This window comes from Anas acuta, chromosome 19, assembly GCF_963932015.1.
Source record: "Anas acuta chromosome 19, bAnaAcu1.1, whole genome shotgun sequence".
NCBI classification, from domain to species: Eukaryota; Metazoa; Chordata; class Aves; order Anseriformes; family Anatidae; genus Anas; species Anas acuta.
Window position 1 is genome coordinate 8,175,812 of NC_088997.1, and position 17,356 is coordinate 8,193,167.

The window sequence follows — 17,356 nt, forward strand, 5'->3', positions numbered from 1 at the left end:
AAATCCAAGAACTAAGGCATAGTCAAGGAGTATGTGAAACTGGTGATACCTGTTAAAAAAATTAATGAAAAGTAATTATATATGGAGGAATAGATTCAGCTGCAAATTAGAAAAACTGTATAAAGCATTTGGCAGGAAAAGATGTCTGGATAAAGGTCTGTGCTCGGTGCCTCTGGTCTTCAAAGCACTTTTTCCCCAGACTGGTTTGGAGGAGAAAACACATGAATAGCACAGGCAAGAAATGCAGAGGAAGTAGGTGTATAACAGGAAGATGCAGTGATTTAGATGTACGTCTGATTCCTCTTGGGAGCATGAAAGCTACCCCTCTGAAAACATCCGATAGCTTGCACTGTGCCTTTCTTTCATCAGACAGATAGAGCATCTTGATCAAGGCCCACCCAGTCAAGATGCTAGCACTTGTTATTGTAATGGAATTTATTTTGTAGGTGCTATCTGACTTGGTGGCCTGTGTCACTAAGCAGATTCTGACTTATAGAACTACTCCAGCTTTACAGTGTAGCTTTAATGTTTTCTTCAAGTACTGATTAGTCTGTACAGCCTGCTGAAATCCATGTCCAGGGCTGGCTGGAAGGGTTAATCTCCTATATGACCACAGGTGTAAGAACTGTTGGGGGCCCTACCCTTTTCTCCTGATGGCTGCATCTCCATCTGTAGTGAATTATGGAATTCCCACAGGACACCAAGAGTTTGAGGCTGTCTGACTCTAGGAGTCCATTTCATTTCAGAACTGACCTCTCTGAAAGAACCTTTAACAGAACTTGTCCTGGCACAGAGATGTTCACTTGGTTTCATTTGGAAAACTGTAGAAAGGGAAATCTTTGAGAAAATTTTAAACCTGTGTTGGAGGTTTCCCTTCACAGGCTTTTGTCTCCCTCTTCTTGGGTTCAGCAGTTCATTCCAATTTATTTGTGAGGGTGATATGTTTCCTCTTTTGGCTCTTCTGCTGAGGATACATGAACCAAAGCAACTCACATACCTTCCCTAGTTCCTTTCCTCTTATTTAAGAGGATGATAGTGTTTGTGACTATAGGCAGAGCAGATGTTTAATTTATAAAGAGATGGGTATGTACAACAACTCACAGAGATAAGCATAGTTGATAAGCCTGCCTTCATCTTCACACTAAAGAATAGCAGTGTCATGTGTATAGTCACTGCTCTCTTCTTTTTTTGCAGATTTTTATTGCATTTGGAGAGCTATTTTTATCTGCAAACTGGGCTGTTGTGACAGACATACTGCTGGTAAGTGCTTGTGAAACTATTTGCTTATTTCCAGGTTTTCAGCTTTTCACAACAATATTGTTCAGAAGTGTGCAACCTGGTGGCCAGGAGGACCAAATTTCTCCTTCCAGGAAGAGATGAATGAAACCTAACTAAGAATACCTGTATTGATACCCTGCTAATATTAGGGCTGTAACCTAGTGCTGTAGTGTAGTGCTGTGCAAATACCTCTAACAATATGGGTGTAGTAGTGCAGTAGTCCAAGCTCATTGTAAGTCCAGAAAGGAGATGTACTGGATGTAATTCATGCCTGTGTAACTATCTAGTGCTTCTGGTACCCACACGAGCCTGGATTTTTTGTACAGCTCTGTGTTGTTGGATGTCTGCCAGAAAGTGGTCTACACCAAAAAAAGAATCACTTGCTGTCTGTATTCAGGGATTTTGTATTTATGCTCCAAGCTTTGTAAAGATGAGCCAAATGAGGGAAAGCCAATATTTTATAAACTAAAGTTAGTGAATCTGTTAGAATTCTTTATTCTGAGAGCTATTTGCAAGTTCCCTCACTGCAGTTCCCTCAGTGCAGGTGAACTCCAGCACTTACAAGTCAAATTAATAAATGATGCTACACTGCCAAAGCATTGGCAAAACAGTGACGCTTATGATGCTCTTGGGGGTTCCAGGAATGCCACCACAAGCCCAAAGAATAACAGTGCCTATTTCATTTCAATTATGTCATCAGCAACTTTTTTTTAGAAAGGAGTGATGTGAAAAACACACACCTTGTGGCACAATTAGTTCAGGTATTAACAAGCAGCTACCTTTTCTATTAGTTATTGCAAAGGCTTTAAGGATTAACACTTTTTTAATATCCTTGAGGTTTTACTCAAAGGAAGAATTTGTCTACCATTGTTTTATGCTGTAGCTCCACAGTCACTAATCAATGTCTGTGTAAAATATGGGACAGATATTATGCTAGAAAGATTTTTTACCATCACTGAACTACACAGATTATCACGGTCTAACAAAGTAGTTTATGTGACTTTTTGGGGAAAGTCATAGTACAAACAAGCTGAATATAGTTTACCAGTCAAACAAGCAAGGAAATAGTCTACCTTGTTCGTATCTAGTAATCTGACTGCAGAAAGCTGGTTTAAGTACCACAGACAGAGCTATTAGAATGACTGAAAATCCTTTCATTGCTTCCCATGGGCATAAGATAGGATATTTAAATTGGCACTATCCTCTTCTACAAAGAATAAAGCACTGTATCGCAATGAAACACAGACTTCCTAATTTTTGGAATCTTCAGTGGGGTGACTTTGTTGCAGAACAGTGAGCATGACCAGAACCTCAACACTGAAAGCAGGATGCTACCTGAAAGAGAGAGAGCTGAGAGAGGTGTGGTACTGGCAAAATGCTGATGCAGTTGGTACTAATAGAAGACAAAGTAGAGAAATTGTTTAAAGCCCTCAGGACAGATGAGAGAAGGCACAAAGGTAAAGACAAAGCAGAAAAGAACTCTCTGAGTTTCCCACCTTCAGGCTAATCATGGAAAACCGGTAGCTGAAGAGATCCTTAGCAAGATTCACATGAATATCTCCTGTTTTATTTAATAGTTTCTCATTTCAAGGGAGTTCAAATCTACATGCAGATGGCTAAAGCAAACTCCACTGTCATAAGAAATCTTTCATATAAGAACCACAGTGAATACATTAACGTGTAGCACAACACGTAGTGCTGCCCAATAACATGTCACAAGAATTTATGACAGTAAAGAAAACTTGCAGCCCATGGCTCATGATGAAAATGGTTGTCCACAAGGCTGCCATCGTTTCTTGCTGCCACAGGAATTGAAAATGTACTCCTGAGGTTACTGTCACTATAGTCTTAGTTACTCAGAATATACAACTTGTTTGATATTCCTAACAGCTATCTAAACATGAGTGGTAAAAAACTGCGCAGAGATAAAAGTATCTCTATTACAGTCTTTGGTGTAAAAGAAGGATGTTAAAGTATATAGCCAAACACTGAGCGCCTGCTAATGGCAAAAGGGACAAGCTGTGAAGCACTACAGAACTCTGCTTCAGCTGACTTGACCTTGCCTTGAGCCTGTTTATCTTCAAACTTCATAGCTTGAAGAATCTTTCTTCACATTTTGATTGAGATAAAGGAATAAACCAACTCATATTTCATGGTTCTTCAACAAAGCACTGTTGTTGACTATTGTGTTATGGTCTCAAGTTACTCTTTCATGGTACTGCTCTCTACATGCCAGTTTTCTGCAGTCTGGAATTGTAAGAAAAAATAAAAATTGCAGTCAGCATTATTGAATTGGTTGCCCACTGAAAAGCTCAGCCTGCTGCAAGAGGGTTTTGTTTCTTCTTTGACTCTCAAAGAATGGTCAGAAACAATTATCCTTTGAGACAAGAGGTATAGCCTTGAAGCAGTGAACAGGTACAACAAAACTATCACTGCTTCAAAATGATTTTTTATTAGTTTCTATTTCAGATTATTTTTAAATCACTGATTTTTTTTCAAGAGATCAAAGTACTATTACAATTAATATTCTTCTTACATCACTTGAGCCTCCATTGAAAGATTTTCTTAAAGTCTCTCAATTTACTTTTATTTGAACTCCTGCATTTGTGTTTTTATTCTCTCCTCTGTCACTGCTAAAGAGGAAGATGACATTGCTCAGTTAGATACAGTTGATACAGTAATGTACAAGTAAAGTAAAAAGTCAGTACTGTCAGCTCCTTCTTTAGAGTCCTTTCTGAACCCAACCTGCAACATCTGCAAGGAGCTGTGTTTGCATTCAGTTCAGTCACTTAGGTCTCAGCTTGCTTAGGGAATGCTGCATCATATTCCAGCCTGCACAAAATCTATTTGGAGTGTCATTGCCATATCCTTGATCCATGTAAACTGAGAAGAGGTTCTGAGAAGAAGTTCTTGTCTCCCATGTGACTGACACACTTCTTTTGTATTTATTTTAGAAAGCTTTGGTTTTAGGTGGAAGCAATACTGCATCAACCAGCAACAAGCAGGAAGGTGAAAAGTTTGGCAGAGCAGAGCTCTGTAGTGGTGTGCACCCCTGAGAGCAGACATACAGTGTACTACTATGAATGTGCTTTGGGTTAGATCTGTTGAATTCTAAATGTTACTAATTGTTTTGGTAGAAAAATGATGGAATTTAGATGAATTTGTGGACGTCTGCTCATTCAGTGGCAATCTTACCTGAGTTTTGTTCCATTCTGCTGAAAATCCGTGGGTTCAGTGTATCACTGCTACTACATTGACTTAAGGATGCCATAGATAACAACAGAAATTTCTCTTTTTGTATTGTTTCCTGTGTGAGCTGATAGACTTTCTGATACTGTGGCTGGATTTGCTAATGCATGTTCTTATTCTGCCGTGAAAATGACTTTTCGTTCTCCCTATATGGCACCGCTAGGCAGAGCAGAGCTAGGAATTTATTTATCCTGCAGCCTGTGGAGACAAAGACAAAGGAAGATGCTGACTGAATGATAAGGACTTTCTTCCTTTGTGGATCATACATCAAGATGCATTGCATGTAGCAAGCTTTGTGCCCCTTATTCAGCTGTAAACATAAGGTATCTACTGGCTGACTGCAATCAGAACGTGCACGTAGGGAAGTGCTGTAGCTGCCTTGCTTACAGTTCTCTGGCTAAGTAGGAGGCTGTAATGGAGTGTCCCTAATGAAATAGCTGTTTACCATCTGTGAGGTACTGGTACTCTATATTTTAGGCTTTTGGCAGCTAAAAGCATAAAAGCTGCTGGAACTGGAAGCTAATATTGGGCTTGGGAAGGCTACCAACATGTCCCTGTCTTTGTTTGGAAGTGCCCTGGGAGGTATAGAAGTGTTTACCAGCTTGTCTCTTCCATCTGCTTTTTTAGCTGACAGCTCTGTCACATAGTCTGCAGGAGGATCTCTAAAACCTCCAGAGACAGCATGACAGGGCTTGCAAATCATATTTGTGGGGGCACCCTGCTTATCTATCAAGGCATCTGGACTGGCATCTCCTAGGAGATGACAGTGCAGAGGATGTCATCTGCATTGTTGATGTGGTGTGAGCAGCTGGGCAGTTACTGTGGACAGGCTGCTTCAAAGCCCAGGTTTGTGGGAGTGTTCAGTTTATTTTCCTAGAGAAGCCTACAGTGCGTTGAGCTTTTGCATGCTGTTTCCATTGAGCAGAAGAACCTCAATAATAGCAGTCAGAGTTTGTGGGAGCCCGGTAACTATAGGAAGCTTCTGTCCTTCTTGCCCATTTTTCTTGTTACAGCTTTGTTCCATAGGTACAGGAATGAGAGATTTAATGCATGCTGCAAGAAAGTGGTGCAGGACACTGAGAGTGTGAAAGTGCATTTATATTCTCTGGTGCCTGCAATGCCCACAATATGTTAAGTACATAACAATATTTGATTTGCATTGCTCAAACACAACCTATCATTATCAATAAAAGAAAAGAAAATTGAGTCTAGGGCAGTTGGCAGGATAACCAAGAACAGTCAAACTCCTGTCTAGCTCTGTCATAGCAAGTTCTATTTCCCAACCTAGAGTTTTCTACTGGAATTTGTTTCTCTCTCTCACTCGGAGAGTGAGACTTATATATTTGATACTCTTATTCTCACAAGTGTAATTAACCTTGGTTTCTTGGACAATGCTGCTTCCTTACCTTCCAGTTTTAATTTCCATTAATGCAGTTCCTTGTACTCACCCTAAAGATGTGGCATTGATATTGCTATTGGTATTGGTATTTCCTTATCTAATAATGTGAGATCACCTTGCACATGAAGAGTGGTAATACAACTCCAAGTTAAATGTGGGAGCAGGATCTTTTTCTTCTGTGCCCAACCTGTTGTCATGCATGTTAGTGTTTCTTTGAAGGCAGCTATAAAGCCACAATAATTTATATACCTTGTGTTTGCCTCTTGGCCAAACACATCACCTTATTAATTAGTGTTTGAGATGTCTAAGTGATGCTCCAATCAATTTCCCACAAACAAACACACAAACAAAACAAAAAACAAACCAGGGGAGTGGAGGAGTGGGGGAATATTAAGTGTTCTGTCTCTGATATGAGCAATTGGTTGGAAAACAAATGTATCAAGGTTTAAAATTGCCTCTGCCTCATTCTGACTGTGAATGCTTCTCCTTTAAGTGTGTAATAATGTAAATGCATTACTGAGAGAGACACAAACAAATTATATAGAATCATGCTATACTTCAGGCATTGTTGATCTTCTTTAGTAGTGCAGACATAAAGCTCCTATTACCCCCAAATTACTATATTTCATCTTAAAATTGGTTATAATCTATGTGATGCTTTGCTGTGTTCTGTACCTGTACCATCTTCTTCCACTTGTTATTTAAACTGCGTGCACTCGAAAGCACAATCATTTTGAGGTATGGTTATTAGAGTAGCTATATCTCAGGTGCTGGCCAGTTACAAGCAGCAAACTTCTGCTATCAAATCTGTCATCAAACCACCATCAGTCACCTTCTGGTCCCTCCCTGAGTCTCCACACGCTCTGCAAGGTCTCAGCTGACATCCCTATAGCCGTGGCAGCTCGTTCTGGTACCCCAGTTTCCCAGCAGTCTAGAGCAGGCCTGCTGACACAGTATTACGAGAGATTTTCTCAGAGGCTGTCACTGCTGAACCTCCTTACAAGTAAATTGGTACTAGTAAATTGGTACGACTGCAGGGGTTACTGGCTGGAGTTTTCTGTTAGTGGCATGGCCAGGTGAGTCTGTACAAGGTGCTGTGAGTCTGTGAATAGAGGCAGGGGAGTAATGTTTTTCATGCTTTATTGTCATTCCCTCTTTTGCGTTGCTTTCTTGACCATCTTCTTCCTAAATAAAACATCCAGGGTACTGTATTGCTCAGAAAAACCTCTCTGTCTCCAAACAGTGTTTGAATATGAAATATAAATAAATGAATATATCCATCCCTCTAGGTAGCTGCCCATTTTTGAGATTCGTTCTGTTAATACTCATTCTCTTGTGGGTTGTGTTTTGTTTCAGTATGTCGTGACACCGAGGCGGCAGTCTACAGCTATTGCCCTGCAGATTTTGGTGAGCCATTTGCTGGGAGATGCAGGCAGCCCATATCTTGTTGGGGCTGTAAGTGAATTCTCTGCTTATCTGATTTTTCTTTAGGGTAAAACCTTTAGAAACCGAAAGACAGACACACAGAAATCTAGGCACTTCCTGGTCCAAAGCTTAGAAATTACTGAAGTTGGTAGCCTTGAATAACCTTGATTCTGGAATCCAGGGGGACATTTTTGTAAACATTTTTACTTGCATGCAACTTCTGTTCCTGTGACACTGCAGGTATGTAGAATATAACCCTATATCTATACAGATATGAGTCGTTTCCTGCAGTGTGTAGAAATTAATTTTGATTTAAAATTTGAAAATTAATAAATTCTGAAGGCATACATTTTTGCAAAGACAGTGTCATCTCTTTTACCCACTGTTCTTTGCCAGCTTTGAGGTACAGGCGGAACTGAGGCTTCCTGCTGAATGTTCTGCTGCATCCTGCTAGTAACTATGCACAGAATACTTCTTTTGCAATACCTTGCATGCAGTTGCCTAAAATAGCAGCTAATTGAAAAGTATAAGACAAAAAAAGTTTGTCATGGTATATCCAGGTGAGATTATCCTCAAGTAACCTTGCACCTTTACAAAGAACAGAGATGATGAATCCAGGAATAGAACTGTTGTATATCCACGTGGGGTGCAATGAGCACTACATTGTGTTCTGGAAGGCTTCTGTGAACCAGTATACCAACACTGCCCATATCTGCTGTTGATTAAACACCATATCTTCTGTATTCAGGTCTGGCTATTGTTTGCTGACCTATTTCAACTAACCCTTTAGCTTATAAACTGTCTGGAGAATCTTTGAATAGTCTTTTTCAGGGTCTGTGTTTCTTCCCTTTGCACTCTAGAGATTTATTTTCTGAATGTTTTTAAATTAAATGCGTTAGGTTTGTATTTTGGCTGTTATGTTTGCTGTAGTCCCTAGGTGCCCATTTAGAGTTGATCTTGCTCTTATCTCCTTAAACTGTCATAAATAATCATATTCAACCCAGCAAAGGTTGAAGAGTCTCATATTTGTGTATTTTAAAACATGAAGCATATTGTAATCAAGGACATATGTGAGAATAGCAATGACTGCATTCAGCATTCATCTTTTTGTTTGTACTAAGAAGAGTTTTTAAGTTCGTAGGTCAAGTATTGAACCTTATGGGTTTCTTGAAATCAGCTTTTCTTTCTGTCTGCAAAACTAAAATTCCGATGTGTCACATATAGCTTTTACAACCTCATCGTCTAGCCAGTGCAAAAAGCAGCTGTCTGGTATCTTCTTCCCAGTTCCTCAGATTGTCATTCCATGACTCCTCAAATGCCTTTTGGCTCAAAACCAGACTCCACTCTTGTCTCTGAAATCAATTTCCAGCTCTTCCCTTTTTAATGTGTGTTGCTGCTCGTGGCTGCATTTTTGCCAATTTTTTTTTGCCAGTTTCTATTTGTTTGATTCTGATTAAGGATGGATAAAGTAATCAAACAGCACCAAGAAATGATAAAGGTCATTGCCAAATGTTTGTCCTGTGCTGACTTTCTGGAGATGGGCTAGAAAATGGTAAAATGAGTTAATGTTTACCAGTCATGATAAACACAGGTTGCAGTATTTTGTGTTCTTGTGACTGGAGGCAGTAATAATATAGAAAAACAATATTCCCCAACCAAATGGAAATGAAACAGCAGTGCAATAGGTGTATTGGGGTTGAGAAACCAAGGTAGCAAGGTTTTCATCCCTACCTGCTCAGTTTCATTCTATTCAAGGGCCACAGTGTAAAAGCCTGCTTAAATCAAGAGAGAAGCGTGGTGTTATCCCACATTAATGACAGCATTGTTCATTCCCTAGATCTCCAGTGTTATTCAGGCCAACAACAATCACTCAGTCCAGTGGAGTTTCAGGAGCCTGCAGTACAGCTTCATCATCTGTGTTTTTGTTGGTGTCATTGGAGGAGGTTTTTTCCTGCTGACATCTTTCTACGTTGAAGATGATCGTAAGGAAGCACAGAAGCATTAAGGTTTCTACGTATCTTTTAAACCTTTATCTTATAACTTTCCTGTTTGTATGCCAGCCATGATATTGACTCTGTAAAGTTAAAACACAAATGTACATGTTGTGGTAATAATACAATAGTTTCTATAAATAAAAGAAATGTAAAATCCCAGCAAGGCCTCAGATTAAACAAATCTTCCTTATTGAAAAAAACAGACTTTGCAGAACACACAATGGTCACAGAAGTGCAGTTACTGACCCCTTCAAAATATGAAGGTAATAAAATAGCTTTACTGCAGATAATGCATCTTCATGAAAGGTGTTTCCTTCTCTCCTCTGGTCTTTGGAGCCCACTCCCCTCTCCCCTGAAAGAAGTCATATACAAAGTGTATGACTTACAGAAAATCTGTTGAATTGGATGGAACACTGTCCTCAATCACCTAGATTCTTACAGCTTCCTTCTGCTTTGACTTGGTTTCCTAGGTACCAGAAATGAATGCTGTCTTTCAAGGGAAGATGAACTCCAGGGCAAGATTTGCAAAAAAGAATAAAATAATGTCCTTCTCTTTTTCTTTCCTTTCCTTTTTGCTTAATGAGATACAGCTACAGAAAAGGCCAAATAACAATTCCTCCATATGGCAGAAAATCCTGCGTACTGACTTTTTTGGATGCTTTTGACTGTGAGTCAAAAATTGCTGCTGAATTGGCATATGGCAGCCCTCCCTCAATCTGCAAAATGGGCATGAGTATTCTGTGGAGCTGGGGAGCTCCAGAAGGTAGAGTATAGAGCTGTCACAAGCATGACTGTCAACCTAAACAAGACTAGCATTTAAGGCAGAATGTCTTGTGGAGATTAGGAGGGAAGGCCTATGAATTCTCAGCAGGATAAGATTTGTCTATAGAATCTGGAAAATCTAGATAGTTCAAACAATGTTTTCATTTGTCTGAAATGACCAAGGGAAGGAGACTAGCAAAGTCAATGCCAGGTCCAAGAGTGGAGGGTTGTGGTCAATCTATATGCATGTCATGGTTTTGGCAGGGATAGAGTTAATTTTCTTCACAGTAGCTGATAGGGTGCTGTGTTTTGGATTTAGGATGATGAAAATGGTGTTGATAACACTGATGTTTTAGTTGTTACTGAGCAGTGCAGAGTAACTGCTCGAGAACTTTTCGGCTTCTCATTGTGCCCAGCAAGGAGTCTGGGGTTGTACAAGAAACTGGGAGGGGACAGAGCTAGGACAGCTGGCCCCAGCTGACCAAAGGAATATTCCATACCACATGGCATCATGCTGAACAATAAAACTGGGGGAGGTGGTCAAGGGCACTGCTGGTGTATCAATCAGCTGGTCGTGAGCATTGTGTTGTGTATCACTTGTTTTTGTTTTTATTCTTTTCTAGTTGTTTTGTTTGTTTGTTTGTCCCTCTTATCAACTGTCCTTATCTCAGCCCATGAGTTCTCATACTTTTACTTTTTTCGATTATCTCCCTGATCCCACTGTGAGGGCCTGAGCGAACAGCTGCGTGGTGCTTATCTGCCTGCAAGGTTAAACCACAATATAAGATGTTAATGGTCTCTTTATAATCCTTTGAGGCTCTCCAGTGCATCCTCAAGCTATGGGTAAGCATCTCCTCTCATGAGTGAACAGTGGCAGTTATAAAAACACTTAAATATAATTACCCATTTGAGGTCTGAAAGTGCATAGGACATTGGATGTGGTAACTATTGTCATAATATTATGCCAAGCACCCAATATGACATAATTAGTGTGGCCAACTTGCATTGTTTGTGGTGGTGTAGTTCCTGGTAACACCTTAAAGTCAAACCCTCAGTAAGTGACGTATTGTGACTCTTACCTGGTTCTCCCAGTATCATAAGGATCATGAATGATCCTAAATCATTAGAATCATAAAACACAAAATTCCTGTAATGACAGTGAATATTGACTGCTATTATCAATAGCATAATTCAACTACCGTGAGTTTCTCCCTCTCCTTCCTTCCCTCCCTCTCTTTTTCTGAAGTCTGTTCTGAAACCAGACTTAAACCCATATAGTCAAAATTGGCCAGAGCTTATTCCATTATGAGAAACAATTAAGTTTTCTGTGATACTCAGTTAGATTGTAGTAATTGTCTTTAAAATAAAAGTTGGTGTTCTAGAAGACTTAGAGATCTTTCTGGTTGCAAAAGGCTACCAAAGCCATTATAGCACTGCCTTTTTGGAAGTTTATGTGGTGCCAGAGAACCCATGTCCAGCAGAGGATTCTTAATATCGGATGTGGACACAGCTTGCAAAGGTCGTAAGTGTTTGTCTTAACATTTTCTGTCTATTTTTAAGCTACCTGGGGGCAGTGTTTAGATTGAAATTTCTTGCTTATTTTTGGCAAACCTGGTGAAGTTTGCAGTAGTTGTCTTCCAGCTAGAGGGAGAAGAATTCTCTTGGCACAAATCCCATTGTTCTTAAGAGAATTCCTCATTGTAGCATGAATTTAGGAGGTCTACAAACATTCTCTAAGGCCTTCTCAACTCACTGCACACTTGAGATTGGACTTGCAGGAGGCTGAGATTCATCTGGTATGCTGTTTGGTGTGGTGTTTGAAGATATCCACTTGGCTCTAGCGAAATGCTAATTGGAAAAGTTGAATTCTGAGATGAGGTGGAAATGCAATATATTGTACAGTGAGTGGTATCTTCAGTAGGTACCATTTACTGTTACATCACTTCATGCCCAGAAAGTGATGGAAGAGTTCAGTGACAAGTGCATGTCAGTATTTGAGGCTATAAAGTTATTTTGATTTTGTTTAATTCTATGAAATTTGCTAGTAACAACTTAGTGCCAGATCCTTCCTTAGTATTTTATCAAAATTTCTCAGAAGCTGCGTATAAGCTTACTGCCATAAAGATTTGTATTGTGCTTCAAGTCTCTTGTACACAATAGGTAGATATTTATATTCTGTACAGCCTAATTATGAAATTGCTTGGGGGTGTTGGTATTAGTTCATAATTTGGTTTTGGTAAAGAACTCAAGGTAACCTGATCCTGTGAAAGATGTTGAACTTGCATTTACAGAACTCACATCAGTCACAGAACCATGATATTCTACCTCTGTGTTGCCATACTCTAGAACTAAAGTTTGCAATTGCTAAAATCATTGACAACTGCAAATCAGATGTCCCCAACACCACAGCTGATTCCTTGAAATTCAGGCAGACAGGCCAAGATCTTGAGAATAGTTTTTCCTTTTACTCAGCTATGGTAGGGTTTAAGCAGCTTGATAGTACTTCTTTATTGGCATCTTCATGATTTGCCCTGTAAACAGATGATTTATTAAATTAGATTATTAATTTTATTATTTATTAAATTCTTTAGAAAATATATTCATAAAATGTAGCTGGAACACTGCGGAGGCACACAGTTGACATATGAGCAAGAGACGCCACATGCTGTTCCGTGATGGTACGTGAAGTCCTTGACAAACTCATTCCAACTCCTACTCTCAGCTCCCTTGTGAAAGCACCTAGAAATGAGCAGGATCGCACTGACTAGTTCAGTTCCATCTTTCCAAATGCTTCTCGCTTTTCTCTGTAACGGAAAGGGAGAGGACTTTTATTTTTGTTAGGGCTTTTTTTCTGCATTTGAGCAAGCCTAACATCCAAGCCAAGAGGCTGGATGCTCTGAGCCAAGCCTGCCTCTCCCTGGCACTGCACTGTTCTCTGCCTTGCTGAGAACTGCTGACTCAGCGCCACTGCAAGGATGCAGTGATACTGCGAAACAGCCCTAGCAGGCTCTGCTTGATCCTGTGTCTTAAAAAATTATGTAATCTCTTTGCTAGGATATCTAAAAGTAGTAGAATTTCTTAGTTTCTGCATGCCTTGAATTTGCTTCTTAGCAGGTGGCACCAAATTCTGCTCTAAGGGGTTAAGGCAACAGTTTCTTAGTGCTGGAGGGGGCTGTTGTGCAAAGTAGCTATTTAAAACATTAAACTTTTTGTATGCCATCAAAATCCTGTAGTAGAGAAAGTCACTGAGTCCTTTCACGCTGCCAGCTGAGGAACAAAATTTCTCTTTCGGTGTCAATTGAAATGCCAGTCGTTTCCTATGGTTCCAAGTGGGCAGAAGTAAGCAAAAACGAGTGGCTTAAAGAAGGTATTTAATTTACTGCTCTGACTTGATGGTGAAGAGCTGCTGCTGGAAGCTTCTGGTTATTGGGATAGCTCGTTCTGCGGTGTCCAAGCTGCTTGGAATCTGTGGCTCCTGCAGCAAACAGCAAGTGAACAGGTTGACAATTTCTGAACTGAGCGAGTATTTTCGATAACTGTTTCTGTATTCTCATCCTACTTCTAACATTTCATCTTTTTTCTTTCCAATCAAAATAGTGGGTAAGAGGCACTTTGGAGCAGCGCCAAAAGGTGTGATTTTATAAGCACATTCAGGTAATGATTTTGATCTTTTCGTCTTCCTGCCCTGCCTCCATTCCCCAAAGAAGGGGCGGGTGATTGGTCTTCCCCTTTAGCACTCTTTATGTGGATATTTTTTAAAGAAGCTTTAGAATTCTGCTTGGCATAAAAAACGCCTTCAAAGTTGTGATTATTTCTAGCTTCTGCAAAATGCCTGTTAAGCCATCAAGTGGGCAGGGCATGTCTAAGATACAACAGTACCGTGGTGTGCAACTGCTGCTCCACAGGCTCGTTCCACCGGTGATATTGTGTGAGATTTCTATCAGCAGAGTTTTGATTTTCAAAGGCCTTTCATCTAATTTTCCTCCCCGTTTCCTTCCCAAATAAGTAGCCAAGTGCTAAAGGGGTTTCACAGCACCTAAGGATTTTTTCTGTGCTGTGGATGAAGGTGTGCAGATGGCAGACCATGGCTTTCCAGCCTACAGATTTATATATACTGTCTGAGCTGCTCACTTCTGAGAAAATCTTATGCCCTAATAACCTATGCAGCGGAATTGTCCTTTGCAAAATATTTTGCAGAATAGCTGTGATTCCTTATAATGCTACTGATGTAGCCATAGATGTCAAAAGCATCTTTCAGCTTTGAAGAAAAAGCTCGGAGTTGCTGCTGTCACTCTGAGATACCCGTGCCTAGATAGGATCTGTTAGGACTGTGCCAACCCTGATGGCTGTTTTACTAACTTGTTGCACTGAACAAGGCTTCATCACCTTCACAGGTGACCTGTGCCTGTACTCCATCACCGAAGAACCAGCTTTTCCCCCTTACTGTTCTGTTGCAGAAAAACTGGCTGAATTCTGTCTTACTCTTCTCCCCTGCGCTTGTCTTCCCTTATGCTCCCTGTGTTGTTTAGTGAATAAAGATTTTTTTTTCTTAGCTGTAGGTACAGCACTTTCTCCTCATGTTAAAATGCAGATGTGATGTTTGTTGAAATAGGTTCTGAAATAACTAAGAAACCTAGAAATCATCTGTTACCCTAAAACCTTTATGGCAATTTTTTTTTTCTTCAGAGATCTTTCTGCTGTTTTGCAAGCATCATTCATTCTTCCAGTCGTCTTCAAGTACTGGGAGCTCCTACCATGCCTGCAATGCCGTAAGTTACTGCTGTCGGTGAGGGTGGCCAACTTAGACATGCCTTCCCCTAGGAGATGGAGGCAAGTCACCTGCTCCCTTCAGCTGGCAAAAAAAGACACAATGAAAGACCAGTATCTTTGGGTCCTTGCCAATCTGTGCTGGCATTCAAGCAGCTGGAACTGGCTTTATTCCATTACAAGGCAGCCACAGGGTTCATCTCGATTCTATAATTATCTTCATTGTAATCCAATAAGGCCTTGGAAAGGTTCTTAGAAAGCTTTTGTTTATAAGGGACGCAAAGGTCACAATGAAAAGCCTCTGATTCTAATGCTGTATAGCTGACCATAATTGTATTGATCTCATTTTGTGTAATTTTGTGTTTGCATAACAGTGTTGTTATTAGTATGTAAATTGTCCACGCATTCTGCAGTAATGAAATGTCTGTAATTTTGAGAGATTAATGTGAGTGCTGTCAGACCACACTGCAGGATGGTTCTTTGTAAATGCGCTGTTAAGTGTGTACGGATTTGGAAGGTGATTGAATCCCAGGGGGCTCAACCTTGCCAATGGAGCTAGGGCAAGGCTCAAGAAATGTACAGTGCCTCCAAAATCAGGATCCTATCCAATGAACAAATCTGTGCTGCACAGGACTCTACTCGTATTGTGGTACTAAGGTCTCACTTTATCTCCTTATATATTGTGCTGCTTTTTTTCCCTACAGTTAATATTTTCTGTATTGTTACGAAAAATGCTTTTAAGTGGAGTTGAAAGATAAATTCATGCATTCATGTATGCAAGTATAATTTTCTTTTCAGTACTTAATATGTTGGGCCGTAGGTTTGAAATTAATGTAAAAAGGATGAAGGTAACCATTTTGGAAAGTGCTGACTTCAGGCCAGCTATTAATTCCCACCATAATGTACCCCAGTGAGGGGCCTGATTCTTTTCTTTCTTCATTCCTCTCTTTTTCAAAGAGCCATGCATCCCTCTGTTCCTAATGAAGGCAGTCTGAAAGCCAAGAAAATCAGGCCCATTTGCTTAAAGACTTAATTATGTGATTAGGTGCCTAATATCGGACTCCTAATTTTTGAAATCTTGGTTGTAGGCATTCTTTTCGGGGATATCTCTGGCTGAAAGACAACAGAACTTAAAGAAATGCAGATCAGAGAGTACTTCTTGATCTTCAATCTGGTAGATGTTGCAATTGTTCTTCACAGCTTTTTGCTTTGAGAGTTTGTATTTTCAGTGAAAGAACTTGTTCCCTGTGCGTATCAACAACCCACTGCAGAGGAGATGTCACCGGACCTGGCATGTCAGAGCTGGGAGCAGACAGAACTCCTGGGTAAAAGAGAGCATCGGCTGAAAAAGGACACCTGATTTCCAGCTGGGAATATTTCCTTATGTGAACCAGGTGAGATGTTTCTGCAACCCATTTGGATAACTCTGGATTCACCTGCTGTTAGAATAAAACGCAGATCACAGCATAAAGGAGCAGCCTGCCCATCTCTGCTTTTTTAGGGGCGTTGCAAGACGCCCTTGTAAGAGGGGTGTGTGGGTATGAGCAAGGAGGTGAAGAGGAGGGGTGATAAATGATAAATACTGGTAAAGCAATCCAGTTCTTTTTATAGGAAACATATTAGTCTGTTTATTTTGTTGTTGTTGTTTGCTTGTTTTTTAATCAGAATGACTAGAGGTGGTTCACCTAGAGGCTAGTTAATGGCAACCAGATAGTGTTTAAGCAATATCGTATCCTAGAAAATGATGTTCATGATCTGATTTTGACCACAAAAGCTGGTGCAAGACAGGAGTCTCTATAGTCCTCGCTCCAATTAATCTGGAAAACCCAGGATAATTCCATGGGATCTGCATGGTAAACTCTTGAGTAAGAGAACTGTTTTCCTTTGGCCTTCTGTTTGCATCCAAGTCATGGAAGACAGGACTGCTTGCCTCATCTGTTAAGTTGGGAGGCACAGATCCTAAAGTAAAATTCAGTTTGAGTTTTATCTTTGGAATTATTTTAATTGGGCATCAGATATGTGCATCTCCAACCTATTAACCTGGTCTCACCGTACAGTCTGATCCTCCTCTAATAGTGTGTGATTAAATGTGATTCATCGTCGTCTCCGCTAAGCGTGTGCAAGTGGGAGAAGGTTGGTAGCGCAGCAGATGCAGTTATTTTCATACCAGATGCTTTCTCCTGTAAATTTAGTTTAGATTGTTAAACACTGTCATGTTGTCTTAGGAGGTCTGTGTCTCCTAATTTAGTGTGATGAGTAATGTTCTTTGCTGTGCTCTACCAGCAGCACTCCTGGAAAGGGTGAGACTGACAGAAGCAACAGGCCAGCATGGACATCAGTGACTTTGAAGGAAGGCAGTTTCTGCATCTGGGGGAGAAGAAAATCTTCATGCTTACTGGGGCTGTGGAGACTTGCCATCTTCATTAAGGAATTTACATAATTTTTAAAAGGGGAATGTATGTGAGAAAAGGGAAAAGATTTG

The 17,356-nt window shown here is 40.2% G+C and overlaps 1 protein-coding gene across 1 annotated transcript in view; it reads left to right on the forward strand.

Annotated features, from left to right (window-relative positions):
- Window positions 1-17,356, forward strand: part of SPNS3 (SPNS lysolipid transporter 3, sphingosine-1-phosphate (putative)) — a 63,973-nt gene that overhangs the window by 34,385 nt on the left and 12,232 nt on the right. Inside the window, exons 14-18 of the mRNA XM_068656192.1 lie at window positions 1,195-1,260; window positions 7,283-7,381; window positions 9,189-16,268; window positions 16,540-16,727; window positions 17,158-17,174. Of these exons, the coding sequence (XP_068512293.1) occupies window positions 1,195-1,260; window positions 7,283-7,381; window positions 9,189-9,356 (333 nt within the window). The 3' untranslated portion in view covers window positions 9,357-16,268; window positions 16,540-16,727; window positions 17,158-17,174. The remainder of the gene's footprint in view (window positions 1-1,194; window positions 1,261-7,282; window positions 7,382-9,188; window positions 16,269-16,539; window positions 16,728-17,157; window positions 17,175-17,356) is intronic.